The 17,224-nt window shown below is 38.1% G+C and overlaps 1 protein-coding gene across 4 annotated transcripts in view; it reads left to right on the top strand.

Moving 5' to 3' along the window:
* Positions 1 to 17,224, top strand: part of notch1b (notch receptor 1b) — a 185,819-nt gene that overhangs the window by 133,151 nt on the left and 35,444 nt on the right. For 3 of the 4 annotated variants that reach the window (XM_087252914.1, XM_087252915.1, XM_087252913.1), the window contains 9 exons: positions 2,977 to 3,090; positions 3,851 to 4,084; positions 4,605 to 4,715; positions 7,636 to 7,828; positions 10,197 to 10,342; positions 10,431 to 10,544; positions 12,738 to 12,857; positions 15,466 to 15,618; positions 15,697 to 15,925. In XM_087252914.1, the coding sequence (XP_087109040.1) occupies positions 2,977 to 3,090; positions 3,851 to 4,084; positions 4,605 to 4,715; positions 7,636 to 7,828; positions 10,197 to 10,342; positions 10,431 to 10,544; positions 12,738 to 12,857; positions 15,466 to 15,618; positions 15,697 to 15,925 (1,414 nt within the window). 4 annotated transcript variants of the gene reach the window in all.

Genomic DNA, 17,224 nt, shown 5'->3' with positions numbered 1-17,224 from the left:
CCGTAATCCAGGTCTGTCTACAGAAAAAAATTGAATTTCTTTGAAAAAACAAAGCGCCATGTCTATGAAACAGAATATCATAAGACTATGGTTAACTATGTTTCCATCCAAATAAGCAAATTTAAAAAATGTGCAAAAGCTGCATTAATCTTTTTCTTACATAATAAATTATTTGCACCTCAGGAGACAAAATGCAATGATCACATGTTGAGATGCTCTTCGGGAGCAGAGATGCTCAAGACTTTTGGAGGTTATAACTATATAATAATAATAATAATAATAATAATAATAATAATAAAGCCTGGTTTATACTTCTGCGCGCTGTCTCTGTTGGTCTGCATTAACACTTCCGAAACACTAGTTGGCAGTGAGGTGTAAATGTTGCTCTGTGTCGAGTTTCTTCACTGCTGTTTGATTTCCTAAACACTTCCGGGATGTACAAGTGGCTCAAACTCGCTCATTTTGAGGCAGGAACCAGCGGACGTGCAACAACTTTAACTATGAGGTAAACACAAAACAAAACTTTCCATCTGGAGCTCCTTCACGGGACTTGTAAACAATTGCTCCATTGGGCTAGCGCCGCTCGCGCGGCTCTTGGTCCCGCCCAGACTCGTCAGTGCTACCAAGCCGACCAATCACAGAGCTTGCGCTTTGCATTGCTGCGACATGTAGTTACATATTTTGAGAGGTGCACTTCAGCGACGGCCACGGCAAAGGGCTATGCGTCAACGACGTAGCATACGCCGGCGTTTGACGCAGAAGTATAAATCAGCCTTAATACTGAACCATCTGGTTTGCCCATTAAAGGTGCTGTTTGTAAGTTTTTAAATTTTTTAAAGCATAAAAATACCATAATATGTTTGCAGATATTTACGAAACATGCTAACATCCTTGTATATCTGGAAAAACAATGCTGAAGTCAGATATTCTGCTTTGAAAGTTTGTTTTCCGTGCCGGAAGGGTTGTCTGTTTTGGCCCCTTTAACCCGCTCAATTCCAGTTTAGCCAATTATATTACAGCACCCCGGGTTGCTTTGTTGGAAAATCATGTATTACATTCATTAAGTCATAAAAGCTCTCAACGTATGCATCCGTGACCAAAATGCGACCTCCGGTCGACAGTAGCAGATTCTGAAATGGGTTGCTGATTCAGAGTTCCCCATGAGGTGTTTATTAATTAGCAAGTAATATAAATATTACGAGCGTAAACATTAAATGAGCAGGTTAACCATTGTAACCTTGTGTCCTAACAACACACTACGTGATGAGATTTGCAGTGATAAGCAATTTGGCTGTAATTGACAGCAACATGACAGAAATTTAAACACAATACACAAACACTCACGCCAACAAAATGGTAAGGTTAATAATCTAATTAATACATATTAAACCTCTTTAACATTATTAAATGTACATGATGAATCACTGATCATTGTCAGTTTATCCTGTTGTTCAGCTGCAAGAAGTAGAATCCGTTTTTAAATATAAATTTCAGATGTTGGTTGTAAGAAAAACCCTAATATGGCAGGAATAAAATATTCCTGCTATCACGTGCCGTTGCTTTTATTTAGAACATTATTTAAATCAGCCTTTAGGCTCGATAGTCAGGCTCGCTCCTGTTGGTCGACAATCTGGAAACCTGCGCTTGCATGTGTTTTGAACCAGTTGTGCAATATCTAGTTTAACCACTGGGTGTTAAACTTACATACTGCACCTTTAATGCTATTTCATCACATGATCTCGTATAACAAAATGACATAAAGGTTTATCCTATTTGTCATTTTTTAATGTGTTTTTTTGTTCATCTTGACGTTTTCATCCATCGGTTTTTATGCGATATTACAAAATGTTCATGAAAATAGATGGATTGAAGCATAGCTACAGTGCTCAGCATATCTAGGTTCACCTCTCACAAATGTCTCTTTTAAATTCATATTTTTAATAGGAAGCTATACAATATTATATTTGTGCATATACATTACCGGGGCCAAATCTGGAGCTATCTAACAAAATAACTTGCAATAACGGTCCAAAAACTAGCACAGCCAAATGTATATGTTATAGAAAAATATTAAATACAAATTTAAAATTGAGAAAAGTCAAAAGAAGCAAAAAAATAAAAAATAAATAAAAAATGTGTGGAAATTTTGTAGGTTGTAATTTATTTTTGCAAAATTTTGCTTGAATTTGATTGTACTATCTTTCAATTTTTAAATATGTTTGGTGACTAAAATATTATTTTAATAAATATATCTGTGCTCAATTTATATGGGCTGAATTTAAACAAACAAACTAAATAAATGTAGTAGTGTTCAATTTGATTTCTTTGTTTAAATTCAGCCCGAATATTTTTGTGCAACCACTTAGCTTAAAAAAATGTAGTAAACCCAATGATTCATTCTTTTTCAGTGTAGGCACCCTAAAAACATATCATCAACCTCTCAGATCGAAATTGACTCACAAAAAGTGTGATAAATGTCCCATAAGTCTCTACCCTGATGGATTTGTAGCCGTTAATGTGTTCAGACTGTATATTTGAGCAGCAGACGTCTTTAGTGAGGGATTAAAATAACTGGGGGAGAAAGCACAAATGCTGGGGGTCCCTGAGCGACGGGGGGCTGTTGAATAGCATGGGGTCAGGGGTTGCGCGGGGCTCTTTTTGGTGGGACAGGCTCGAAGAGGGGGGCGAAGGCTGGATGGAAGAATGCACATTGTGATGGAAAACTTCCACGGGACAAAGGAGGCAACCGGCATGGCTTGGCGTTCCTATGAATAGACAGTTCCTCTTTGTCTGGTGCCCTTGGTCAGGAGGGTTTTTTACCGCCATTTTACCCCCTCTTCTCCCACTCTCAGAAAAAAAAAGCTTGAAAACCTGAGAAAAAAAGCATGCAGCTGGGTATTAATGAATGCTGCTGTATAGAGGAGTGTGGAGGAATGAAGCTGGAGGAATTATTGTAATGATCTTCTTTTTTTGTAGGATTTTCGGGGAGCCAATGCCAGTTCGACATTGACGAGTGCGCTAGTACTCCTTGTAAAAATGGGGCCAAGTGTATGGATGGGCCCAATATGTACACCTGCCAGTGCACTGAAGGTATGAAGATGCCATCAGCTTCTAATTAGTACTAAAAAGTATTAAAGAAATGGAAAAATTATTTTTTTTGGCTATTTGGGGGGGGGGTATACATATTTTCAAATATTTCACAAATTATGTTTAACAGAGGAACACATTTTTCACAGTATTTCCTATAATATTTTTTCTTCTGGAGAAAGTCTGATTTGTTTTATTTCGGCTAGAATAAAAGCAGTTTTTAATTTTTATTTCAATATTTAATTCAATATTAGTGGCTTTATTAAGTAATATTTTTAATTGTCTGCAGAACCATCATTATACAATGACATTGCCTAATTACCCTAACTTGCCTAATTAAACTAATTAAGCCTATTAATTGCACAGCTGGTCTGTTTATAAGCTGACATACGAGCGATCCACTGAAGAATTAACTGATCTTCGTGGCTTTAAAATGCTCCGATGTCCCTGTATCTGTGGATACACTCTGTAAACAGCGGTGAGTTTGGTGAACTGATGACCTTCACAGCCAATCACAGTCATTTCTGTTGAGCATGTGAACACAACGGCAAATCAGCGCTGTTTAAGAAAGAACTCAACATTGCTGAAAATGATAACGGGAAATAGACGTTTTTAAAATTTCCGATTGAAGTACCGATTGGTATCGAATTTCAGTATCATGACAACAGTTTGAGGTTAGTTTTAGGTATTGGGGATTGATGTATTGTAAAACCTTGTAAAAAATGTTATGCAAATATAAATAATGAGTCTGTTTTGCTTTCAGGATACACAGGGCAGCACTGTGAGACAGATGTAGATGAGTGTCTGTCCAACCCGTGTCACTACGGCACCTGTAAAGATGGCCTGGCGTCCTTCACCTGCGTCTGCCGTGCGGGTTTCATGGGCCGTCTGTGCGAGATCAACATTAATGAGTGTCTCAGTCAGCCATGCCAAAACGGAGGCACCTGCCAGGACCGTGAGAATGCCTACTTGTGCGTCTGCCCCAAAGGAACTGCAGGTGCCACTTTTACTGTAATGGGGCAAATTATAAGTGTGTTTCAAGTCTTGATTTGAATGTGCCTATCGTTGGAGCACGTCTGATCATTTCTGGAAGCTGCTGGAAGCATTGTGTATTAAATGTGCTGAGTGGCATGGTGGCTCAGTGGTTAGCACTGTCGCCTCAGCAAGAAGGTCGCTGGTTTGAGTACTGGAAGTTGGCACATGTGTGGAGTTTGCATGTTCTCACCCTGTTCGAGTGGGTTTCATTCGGGTGCTCCGGTTTCCTCCACAGTCCAAAGACATGCGCTATAGGTGAATTGAATAAACTAAATTGGTCATAGTGTGAATGTGAGAGTAGATGGGTGTTTCCCAGTACTGGGTTGCGGCTGGAAGGGCATCTGCTGTGTAAAACATATGCAGGAATAGTTGGCGGTTCATTCCGCTGTGGCAGTCTTTGAAATAGAGACTAAGCCGAAGGAAATTGAATGAATAAATGAAATGTGCTATGTAAATAAACTTACCTTGCCTTGTGTCAACAGGAGCTAACTGTGAGATCAACCTGGATGACTGTCAGAGCAATCCCTGTGATTTCGGGAGATGCATCGATAAGATAAATGGGTACGAGTGTGCCTGTGAACCGGGATACACAGGTGAGTGACATTGCATCATGTGATGTTATATCTGAATTGACGGAGGAGGGGAAATGTGGTCATTATTTATTGTTGGACTAGGTGGCATACTCAGAAATAAAGGTGTAAAATCTGTCACTGTGATGGCACCTTTTCTATAGGTACGCTTTTGTACTGTACAGGTCGACATTAGTACGTTTAGGGTACACTTTTGTACCTTTAAGATTCACTTTGTGAAGTTTATTTATGAACTAATTTTGAGAGGATCGAGTGCTTATGATTGCTCACAGCTGGTCCCACATCAGCTCACGATTGATTCGCCAATCAGATGTCTCCTAACTCACTATAAGTAACCAGAGTTTTCTTATAGCAGTCTCTTCGTCTTTAAGAATCACCCCCCCCCCTCCACCCCTACTCCCCCTTCTTTTCAGATGGGCGACACGGCGGCCCAGTGATTAGCACTGTTGCCTTACAGCGAGAATGTCTCCAGTTAAAATCCCTACACTGTACAAAATGCAGTTCCACACAATTCATTCATGCTGTCCCAACACAAATTTATAAAGTTAACTTAACAATTTTTACAAATTTATGTGGATTGAACATAAAAAGTTAGGTTGTCCCAATGAAATTTCAAGAATTAAGTAAATTGAACATACCAAATCAATACCATAGCCAAGCTCTAAACAAGTGTACATCTCTTCTTAGCCATTCTATTAGCCAGAAATAAGTCGGAGGAGTTCATCGAGAAAATTGAATAAATAAATGAATAAATTATATTAGTGTATACTAATGTACTCTGAACTGTAGTTGCTGGTTAATAACAATCCCAATTTGACATTTTAGCTTGTGCTATGTGACTGTTGCGGATTTGCATATTGCGATATTGATGCTGAAACGATGTGAAGTTTATTTATAATTATTTATCACGTGCTTATGATTGCTTGCGGCCAGTCCTGCATTATTCAATTTATGATTCACCAACCAAACGATTCCTAAGCCACTATAAATACTCTAAGTTCCATATGCCAGCCATCTTCATTTTGGAGAATCCCGCCCTTCCACCACTACTCCTCCTCCTTTCCTAGATGGGTGGCACGGTGGCCCAGTTGTTAGCACTGTTGCCTCACAACAAGAACGTCACTGGTTCTAGTCCTTACCAAGCCAGCTGACATTTCTGTGCTGAGTTTACACATTCTCCCCGTGCTCACATTGGTTTAACTGGGTTCCCCAGTTTCCTTCCATCGTCCAATAATATGCGACTTAGGTTAATTGACTAATCCAAATCCGCACCATAGACATGCTCCTAGTAAGTAGTTATCCTTTGAGAGCAATCACTATCTGTTCATTAGCTACTACAGCAGGGGAGTTCTCGAGATGTACCTGAGCTCAAACTCCCCTCTCGCCTTGCAAATGGGAGGGAGCCCTGGGCTCGAGGATCTTATGAGCTCAGGGCTCTCTCCTGAGACCAACAATAATCACTCATCAGCTAAGTGTGAACTCTTGCAATATTGTGCAGCAATATATATATTGTTTGGGTTGGTGTTGTATATTACACCCAAAAAACTGTATACTTTCTGTTCTTTAACTGTCTTATTTCCCTATATATTATTTATTATATATTATATTTTTTCAAACTACTAAAATGGCAGTAAATGTCACTTTGTTAAACTGCAGAGTTGAATTTTCGACAATAAAAGTCGGCAGAGCAGTGATCAACATCCCATAATGCAATTCACAACCGTAAATAAATCCAAAATACGCAAAACAAAATACGGAAACTGTTAATTAAGAGATATATTTTTTACAATGTAGATCCTTTAGAAATCAATAGGAATTCAGGAATTCATCCTATTTTCGTCTAAATTGATTTATCCTTAACATCTGGGATTTGACACTAAAAATTAAACATCAAAATCTTCAGAAAAGCCACTGTGGAAGTCAAGTCTAGGTGGTACGGTAAGCCCAGGACTTTACCAGTGTAGATGAGATGGCGAGTCAACAAAGAGTTCAACAGGTGAGACGGGCCACAAAAGCAGTGTGGGGAGAGACAGCTGGCCAGCGAGCACACACTCCGGTCTGGGCCGCGGTGTTGGCTTACAGTCTCACCCAATCCCCGCCTGCTGTGCGGCCCGCTCCCCCATTCAGACCCAGATCTCCAGGACATCTGGGAGTTTGAAAGGAGAAAAGATTTGCCAAAGATTTGTGAAAGTCGATCTTTTAAAAGGGGGAATTTGGCCGGTACTTTAAAGACAAGTGACAAACGAAACCTCTACCTTTATGCTGGGCATTGCGTTGGGTGAATAGTGCTGCTGGAATAGTAAGCTGGGCCTTAAAGGGATAGTTCACCCAAAAACTACAAATCTGTCATCATTAACTTTAATACTACCTTTATTTCTTTTAAACCTTTATGGGTTTCTTTCTTCTGTTGAACACAAAAGAAGTTATTTTGAGGAAAGCTGAAAACCTGTAACCATTGACTTCTTGTTTTACCTACTATGGCAGTGTTTCTCAACCACGTTCCTGGAGGACCACAACACTGCATGTTTTTGGATGTCATACCCATTACAGGTCTTTCAGTGTCTGCTAATGAGCTGATGGTCTGAATCCGTTTGGTTAAGGATACATGGAAATGTGCAGAGCTGGTGGTCCTGCAGGAACGTGGTTGAGAAACACTGTACTATGGGAGTCAAAACCTACGTTTTTTTCAGCTTTCTTCAGGAAATCTTCTTTTGTGTTCAACAGAATAAAATACACACAATGGTTTAGAACCACTTAAGTGTCAGTAAATAATATGTAAATTGTATTTTTGTGTGAACTATTCCTTTTAAGCCTATAATTTTAAATGAGGAGCCGGCAAATTAATCCAATCGATACTGAAGGTATTTTGAATAACTTTGAGTAACACTATGCAAAGTTTTCATGGTCTGATCTTATTTTGTAGGGAAAATGTGCAACATCAATATCGATGAATGTGCCATCAACCCCTGCCACAATGGCGGAACCTGTGTGGATGGAGTCAATGGCTTCACTTGTCTGTGCAGAGAGGGCTATCATGACACCACCTGCCAATCACAGCTCAACGAATGCCTCAGCAACCCCTGTATCCATGGACACTGTGAAGACAAAGTCAATGGGTGTGTATTACTTGTTCTCCACTGTTTAAAAGTTTGAGGTCAGTGCAAAATGTGTACAGTCAAGATTGAAATTACCCAGGGGTATGATTAACTTTGGGCTTGACAAAAGTGTCTAAATTCATCAGACTTCTTTTCTTGTAAATTAACATTTTCTCATCTGTTCAGGTTAAGCAGTTTAATTTTATAAATAATGATAAGGTTATAAACCGGTAAGTAAAAAGCTTTTTTTCATAAATGTCACTTAATAAAGGTCCACAATGATACCTTTAATGTGCATATTAGTAGCTAAAAAGTACAAAAGTGTTCCTCTTAAACCTTTTAGGTAATAATATATGCTTTCGAAGTACTAATGTGGAGCCTTTAAGTACAAATGTGCACCTTTTGAGAAGGCACCACCCCAGTGACAGCTCGCATAACTTTATTTCTGAGATTGTACAATGACAAAAAAAAGCAGTGCTCGATGCAAGAAAACTCAAGCCAAGCACAACACACAAGACATGGCCGAACTAGTGTCTGGACTCTGCCACCAAAACAATAATTAACAAGACCAGAGTGGCAGAATTCTGACAGAGAGTTGCTTACAAACAACATTTCAGTAACAATAGCTGTTTCCATCCAAAAATGCGAATAAACTTTATGCGCAAAACTGGGTTATAAAAGTGCGAATAAAGCATCGTTTCCATCCAACGAGTCAAAGCGAACAAAATCGTCACTTCCTGATTAAATGGCGCCAAATATCAACAGTAAAAACTGCATTTGCTGCAGTAGGAGAAGCTACTTCAATCTTTTCTAAATGAATGCATCTCAGAAAACAATCCTGACAAGCAGTGAGCGCGCAGTGGCGTATGAAGGTGTCAGACGCAGAGCACAGGCACTCTTGATTCTGGAGGTCATTAATAATATAATAACATTAATACTGAAACGGTAAGGTGTTTTATAATGACCGAGACAACATTTCAGATGTTTTATAAGTGCTCAGCCTGACTTTTATCCATTTACATACTTTTTAAGCATCACATGATCTCTTTTAACATAATCACATGACCTTTTTTAATGCGCATGTTGGAGTTTGTGCTGTAAAAGTGTTTCCATCGCAGTTTATGCGCATCTTTTCTTATCGAATAAAAAGTTTATCCTACCCAGTTAGGCGCATAAGTTCTTTATAAGTTCGTTTCCATCAACTGTTTTTTTATGCGCATTTGCAAAAAAAAAACATAGCTAATGATAGTCTATACACTTCAGAGATGAGCAAAACACTCAAACACTGTGGCATTTTTTTTTATTTTCTTCATGAGTAAAGCCTGTGTCAGAGCTGCAGATAGGGCTTGTCTGTGTTGGTTCCTGAGAGAGCGCAATGATGGTTTCTTATCAACAACTGACACCATGGAATGAGAAATTGGTGATGAAAGTGGAGCCTCTCACAGCTTTAGACAGAATCTGCGAATAGCCCCTAAGACATCTTTTAAAACCTACCCCAGACCTTTTAATAGTAGTCAATACATAATATATATTCTGGTAATATTTTCTGATCTATTAAACCAGTGGTCACCAAACTTGTTCCTGGAGGGCCGGTGTTCTGCAGATTTTAGCTCCAGACTTTATCAAACACACCTGAATCAAGGTCTTACAAGGTATACTTGAAACATCCAGGCAGGTGTGTTGAAGCAAGTTGGAGCTAAACCCTGCATGGACACCGGCCCTCCAGGACCGAGATTGGTGACCCCTGTATTAAACAAACATGAAAGGATCTAAAGGTTGTGCAAATGATATTTGTTTTAAAGAGATAGTTAAAGTAGTTTAAAACTTATGGGTATTTGTTTTTATTTTTTTTGTTAAACACAAAAGAAGATATGTTGAAGAATGTTTGTAACTGGTAGCCACTGACTTTTGTAATAGGAAAGAAAAAATATGAAATATCATTATATTTGGGTGAACTTTCCCTTCAATAAACCTACAAAAAAAACTAACAAATCTCTAATGGAAAACCTGGCACCAATGTCAGTTAAAATTTAATTTAATTTAATTTAATTAATTTTAATTTTAATTTTAATTTAATTTAATTTAATTTAATTTAATTTAATAAATTTTTTTATTATTATTATTATTAGTTTATTATTTGAATTTATTTATTAATTTATTAATGTATTTATTTTCTTTCTATTTTAATAATTTGTTAATTAAATTGTTAATTAATTTGTTAATTAATCACTTTATTTATTTATTAATTTGTTTATTTTTGTTTGTTTTATTCTGCCTATATTTAATTAAATCCATCAAAAATCATGAAAAGCCACTGTAAGCACAAAAAGATTATGAATGAAACTCTTTAGGCTAGATATATAATATAAAATATGTCGTTTCCTCACAGATATAACTGTATTTGCGACTCTGGCTGGAGTGGAGTCAACTGTGACATTAACAACAACGAGTGCGAGTCCAACCCCTGTATGAATGGAGGCACTTGTAAGGACATGACCAGTGGCTACGTCTGCACATGTCGCGCCGGCTTCAGCGGTTAGTATGGGTCATTCTGCTAATGCACTGTTACATGCTCTTTGACCACCACTTGACCTCACCACGTCTTTCTGATGTTTCATTATAGGTCCCAATTGCCAAACGAATATCAACGAATGTGCCTCCAACCCATGCTTGAATCAAGGAACCTGCATTGATGATGTGGCCGGATACAAATGCAACTGTCTGCTTCCTTACACTGGTAAGAGATTTGACACTGCGCCATTTAGAATTTGAGAGGTGATTAAAAGCTTATGAGTTTTAAATAAATCAAATATGAAATAAAATATAACAAAATAGGTTTAATATTTGTATTAGTTTAAGTTTATTTATGTAAAAAGCACATTTAAAGACAGCTACAAGCCTGACCAAAGTGGTGTACATAAGACAGAATAATATTTAATAGATAAATATAGAAAAAAAGATTAATATTTAGAAATAAAACAATAGACTAATGGGTATTTGTTTGTCTGTATGCCAAGCTACTGTAATGTGAATGTGGGCACTGACAACGGAGTTGAGAAGCCATGTGCAGTATTTATTGAACAAAGTATGGTCAGGCAAGCAATAGACGATCACAAGCAAACAGATACTTGCAGCAATCCAAAGTCGTGGTCAAAGAACAGGCGAATAGTCTGTACAGGCAGCAATAAATCAAAACAAACAGACAAAGCAAAGGGTCAAAACACGACTAGGCTAAATATTAAAAAGAGCATCGTAGTGCTCACAGACAAACAACAAGACTCAGCAATGTCTGTGTGTGAGTGTGCTGTATAAATAGTTTATGTAATGAGTGCTTAAGCAGCTTCAGCTGTGCGAGTTTGTAATCAGTCTGGATCAGGAACCGGTGTGTGTGCTGCATGCTTAAAGTTGTAGTCCATGTAATGGCGGATTTGTAGTCTGTTAGCGATCTGCAGCCACTAGATCACTGATAATTGTAAGTTACCCCTAAAAATTTGTTGTCAAAATATTAAAATAATAATATATTTATTTAATTGTAATTTTTTTTTTGTTGCTATATTATTTTTTAATACTGACTAATACTTGAAATATAATGTCGCCTAAAGCTTCCATTGACATTTTGATAGTTTAGACATGTTTGAAACAGGAAGTTATGATTTTTTTTATTGTTTAATATTCAATTCAACTCGGAAACTCTTTACAATAAGGTTCCATTAGTTAATGTTAGTCGATGTATTAATTAAAATGAGCAAACAATGAACAAAACATTACAGTATTGATTCGTCTTTGCTAACTGTTAACATTAACAAGCACAGCGATGGAATTTTAATAATGTATTAGTAAATATTAAACTATCATTATTGAATGCCGTCCAAGTATTGTTCATTTTTAGTTCATTCATTCATTCAAGGCTTAGTCCCTTAATTAATCTGAGGTTGCCACCGCGGAATGAACCGGCTACTTATCTAGCATATGTTTTATGCAGCGCATGCCCTTCCAGCTGCAACCCATCACTGGGAAACAGCCATATAGTCTCATTCACACTCATACACCATAGACAATTTAGCTTACCTAATTCACCTATAGCGCATGTGTTTGGACTGTTGAGGAAACCCGAGCACCCGGAGGAAACCCATGCAAACACAGGGAAAACTCCACACAGAAACGCCAACTGACCCAACCAGGACTCGAACCAATGACCTTCTTGCTGTGAAGCGACTGTGCTCCCCACTGCGTCACGGTGCTACCCATTCACTCTTAGTTCATGTTAGTAAATACATTAACTGATGGAGCATTATTATAAAGCATTTTTCTCAATCTTTGACTAGACTGTTGCTTGTTAATTTACAATTTCTAGGTCAGAGAGTCAAGAGACTTCCCTCCATCAATCTCGTCCCTGTTTGTTGACAATGGCTCCTCAATGAGCCCTTCAAGTATCTCTGTTGACAATACAGGAAAGCATGTTTTCAGGAGACGACACATTCTTTCCTCTGACTCTGTTATTTAACCAAACAGATAATGATGTTCGGCCTCTGGAACAAAAATCATATTAATTCCCAGCCACTTTCTGTTTGGAAAAATCCACACGGCGTCATATCAAGAATAACAAAAATCTGATCGCACCAGGGTGGGAACGTTAGCCTGTCATGTTTCCTGTTTGCCCTGCTTCCTCTCTCACAGAAACTCAAATGGCCAGACAATGGCAGGAAAACCTGCTGGCTTCCTCCAGTCGTGGAAACAGATAGGCCAAATGTGCTTTGCTTTGCTAGGCTAATCTCCAACAGAGAAAAGACGATTCAGTACAGAACGTGCGCTGAAACACGGTGTCACTTTCTAAATTTAAGCCTTCTTAGAGGAGGAACGTCTTCTGCAAACATCTTTATGAGCTGAAAAAAAGATCTTTCATGCTGTATTTTGATTTTGTATCTTCCAGGCGAGAACTGTGAGACCCTGTTGGCCCCGTGCAGCTCTAAACCCTGTAAGAACGGAGGCGTTTGCAAGGAATCGGAAGACTACGAGAGCTTCTCTTGTGTGTGTCCTGCGGGATGGCAAGGTACAAGATTCACACACATACAAGCAGGATGTATTGTTCTAGCCTCAGTATTGTGTATAAGGTCTTGGCTCACTCGAAGTGCCCCCTGGTGGAATGGAGCCGAGACCTTACTTAATACGTAAAGATACACAGCCAATTCAGTGTTAATTTTTGGGTGTCAAAGCATTTCAGAGTAAAGTGTTGAAATTACAGAGTAAGATTTTGATAAATAAACACAATCAGAGTTCAAAGCTGATTTGTAAAATCAAGGAGTTGCAGGTAACCAACACTTGACAGTGTTATATCCAACATTTGCTAGAAAAAAAAATCTTATTGGAACATAAAAGTCTTGCCATTTTTTAAATCCTTCAGTCTTAAAAAAAGTGTCAATTTGTAAAAAGTGTCAATTTTAGTGCTGCTGTCCAGTGTTAACATGTTTTTGTTGATAGAAATGACTAATAAAATAATTATGATTTATTTTTATTGCCATTCTTGGAGAATTGTCCTATTTTGAAGCTATTTCAACTATCAATTAGGAGTATTGTAATGTTTACTATGTAGACTAGAGGTAAATTATCTCTGTCAAAGTGTTGAGTCAGGGAAAAGTCAACTCCCAGTAGTGTAGATCAGAGTTATTTTTCAGCTCAATACAGTGTAAATTTAACTCACTTATAGTGTAATTTAGCTAGAGTTTAATTCTCTCTGTTAAAGTGTTGAATTTTCACTTTTTATACTAGAGTCAGGGAAAAGTCTACTCCCAGTAGTGTAGACCTGTAACGTCGGGGAGTAACACCACAACAGAAGGTAGGATCCAATATGCAGGTTTATTCAGTCAGGCAAGCAGTGGTCCATACGGGAGCAAACAGGTATGAGAGGACAATCCAGAATCGTAGTCAGTTTAACAATCAAGAGGTCGAAAGGCAGGCGGCAGACAAGGATAACTAAATAAACAAGGCTAGGTTCAAAACACAGGAAAACAAGACAAGGAGAACGCGTTGTAATGCTACTTTACAGTGAACAAGACTCGGCAACCTGAATGAGTGTGTGTGCTGCTTAAATACTGTGTGTAATCAGTCTTGAAGCAGGATCAGCTGTGGGATTCTAATTAGTGGAGACTTGGAGCAGGTGTGTGTGTGTGGCATGACTGAATATGTAGTTTATCGGCAGATTTTTAGTCCTAAGTGTGTGTGTGTGTGTTTACCAGCGACATCTGGTGGTTGTTCACTGGTGAACATGACAAGACCAGAATTATTTTTTAACTCGATACAGTGTTAACCCATTTATAGTGTAAATTAACTAGAGTTAAAATCTCTCTGTTAAAGTGTTGAATTTTCACCTTTTACACTAGAGTCAGGGAAAGTCAACTCCCAGTAGTGTAGACCAGAGTTATTTTTCAGCTTAATACAGTGTAAATTTAACTCATTTATAGTGCATTTTAACTAGTCAAATTATCTTTGTTTAAGTGTTGAATTTTCATTTTGTTTTAAACTAGAGTCAGGGAAAAGTCAACTCCCAGTAGTGTAGATCAGAGTTATTTTTCAGCTCGATACAGTGTAAATTTAACTCATTTATTGTGTAATTTAGCTAGAGTTAAATTCTCTGTTAAAGTGTTGAATTTTCACTTTTTACACTAGAGTCAGGGAACAGTCTACTCCCAGTAGTGTATAAGTAGTGTTGACCAGAGTTATTTTTTGACTCGATACAGTTTAAATTTAACTCATTAATTGTGTACAGTTAACTCTCCCAAGAGTGTTATAGTGTAATTTACCTAGAGTTAAATTCTCTCTGTTAAAGTGTTACATTTTTACACTAGAGTCAGAGAACAGTCAACTCCCAGTAGTGTAGATCAGAGTTAAATTTCACCTCGATACAGTGTAAATTTAACTCATTTATAGTGTAATTTAACTAGAGTTAAATTCTCTTTGTTAAAGTGTTGAATTTTCACTTTTTTACACTAGAGTTAGGGAATAGTCGACTCCTAGTGAAGACCAGAGTTATTTTTAACTCGATACAGTGTAAATTTTACTCATTTATTGTGTACATGTAACTCTCCCAAGAGTGTTAATTTAAATCTGAAAATATTGGGACAATGTTTACTCATTTGGAGCTGGTTTTAACCTTGATAGAGTTCAAATAACACTGCTATTCTGTGCAGTGTATACAAGCCTTGAGTGATACCAAGTACATTAATGTGATAAAGAGCACTACTGTGGAATAATACCTTGCAATTAAATTAGCCAATTGGAAAAAGGTAAAAGCTCTGGTTGCCAGTTAGTGTCATACAACACACACTTTTAATTATGCTGAAGCTTTTGTGTTTTTAGCACATTATTGTTGTGTGAGTTTTAGAAAGTCATACAAATGTTTCCATTTAAAACATATGTCTTAATTTAATAAAATAAAAAAATATGCACATTATGTTAAATATTTTTGTTGGGTAATAAATGTGCCATATATGGACTATAAAGTATCAAAACAAAAATGACAACAAATTTTACATTTTTTTTTTAAATGGCATTATTTATGTTTTTAGATTTTAATGTTACAACATCATTGTATCAACATCAAACCTGCAGATATTTAAAAAAGCAAAAAAGTCTATACTCATACTTCTTTTCCTTACTTGTAGGCCAAACATGTGAGGTGGACATCAACGAGTGTGTTAAAAATCCTTGCCGAAATGACGCCATCTGCCAAAACTCCATTGGCAGCTACAAGTGCAGTTGCAAAGCGGGCTACACAGGTCGCAACTGTGAGACAGACATCGATGACTGCAAGCCCAGTGAGTGTCCCATTACACCCATATGTCCATCTAGTTGATCTTGTCCTGATGTTTAACAGCATCCTTTTTTTCCTCCAGACCCCTGCAGTAACGGTGGCTTCTGCAAAGACGCAGTGAACGCCTTCGCTTGCACCTGCCTGCCGGGTTTCAGGGGCGGCAGATGCGAGGAGGACATTAACGAATGTGAGAGTAACCCGTGTAAAAACGGCGCCAACTGCACTGATTGTGTGAACAGCTACACCTGCACCTGTCCACCTGGATTCAGTGGGATTCACTGCGAGAACAACACACCTGACTGTACTGAGAGGTAACCAAAGGCCTCTTATTTCTCGCATTTGTATTATTATTATTATTATAACCTTTATTTTACCAGAAAAGCCTGTGTTTCAACTTCAAAATCATTTATGTGAAGTTTATTTATAAACTAATTTCGAGAAGAGTGCGCGCTTATGATTCATAGCACCTGGTCCACATTAGCTAACACTGATTTACCAATCAGACGACTCCTTAACCACTATAAATAACCAGAGTATCTTACTTCAGCCATCTTCATCTTGAAGAATCCCCCCGCAACCCCAACTCCTCCCATATCCTTGTCAGGGCAGCATGGAGGCCTAGTGGTTAGCACCACGACCGCACAGCAAGAATGTCACCGGCTCGGACACTACCAGGCCAGGTCGGCGTTTCTGTGCGGAGTTTGCATGTTCTCCTCGTGCTTGCGTGGGTTTTCACCGGGCTCTCCGGTTTCCTCCCACAAACCAAAAACATGTAACATAAGTAAATTGACAAATCTAAATTGACTGCATAGACACTTCATAGCATTATAATCTACTTCCAACAATTATCAAGCAGGGGAGTTCTCGAGACCTACCTGAACTCGGACTACCCTCTCGCCCCGCAATGAGGGGGAGCCCTGGGCTCGAGGATCTCACAAGTTCAGGTTCCTCTCCCGGGACTGCATGCCAAACACACTCCATAATCAATCATCAGCGAAGGGCGAACTCTTGAAACTCTTTTTAAAGTCTTATAGTGAAAGCAACTCTTTAAAATGAAACTTTGTTTATAGATTCTTCCATGCAAGTCCAAATTCCCCCACAAGTCCCCCAAAAATATGTGGTATAGGTGAACTAGGTAGGCTAAATTGACCGTAGTGTATGTGTGTGAATGAGTGTGTATGGATGTTTCCATGTGATGGGTTGCAGCTGAAAGGGCATCCGCTGTGTAAAACATATGCTGGATAAGTCGGCGGTTCATTCCACTGTGGCAACCCCAGATTAATAAAGGGACCAAGCCAAAAAGAAAATGCATGAATGATTGGATGAATGAATGCAATGCTAAGCAGCATTGGTGTTTATCACTGTATAGAATACTATAAAATAATATTTTCTCCCTGATTCTGTGATATGAATCCACATCTGGTGACAAATAGAAGTTATTTTAAACACTCAAATGATGCTATAAAGTGAATTTGGAGTAAAAGCAGGGTTTTTGAGAGGACGTCAAAATGTAATGTATGGTGGGGGTCTGCTCTTTAATACTGAGAAGTAGTGTATTTTAAATAAAAATGTTAATTATTAAAATATTATACATTTGACCACCCCATAAC

This window comes from Danio rerio, chromosome 5, assembly GCF_052040795.2.
Source record: "Danio rerio strain M-AB ecotype USA chromosome 5, GRCz13ab, whole genome shotgun sequence".
Lineage (NCBI taxonomy): Eukaryota > Metazoa > Chordata > Actinopteri > Cypriniformes > Danionidae > Danio > Danio rerio.
Note: the sequence above shows the minus strand (reverse complement) of the source record. Positions and strands in the feature narration are given on the sequence as shown.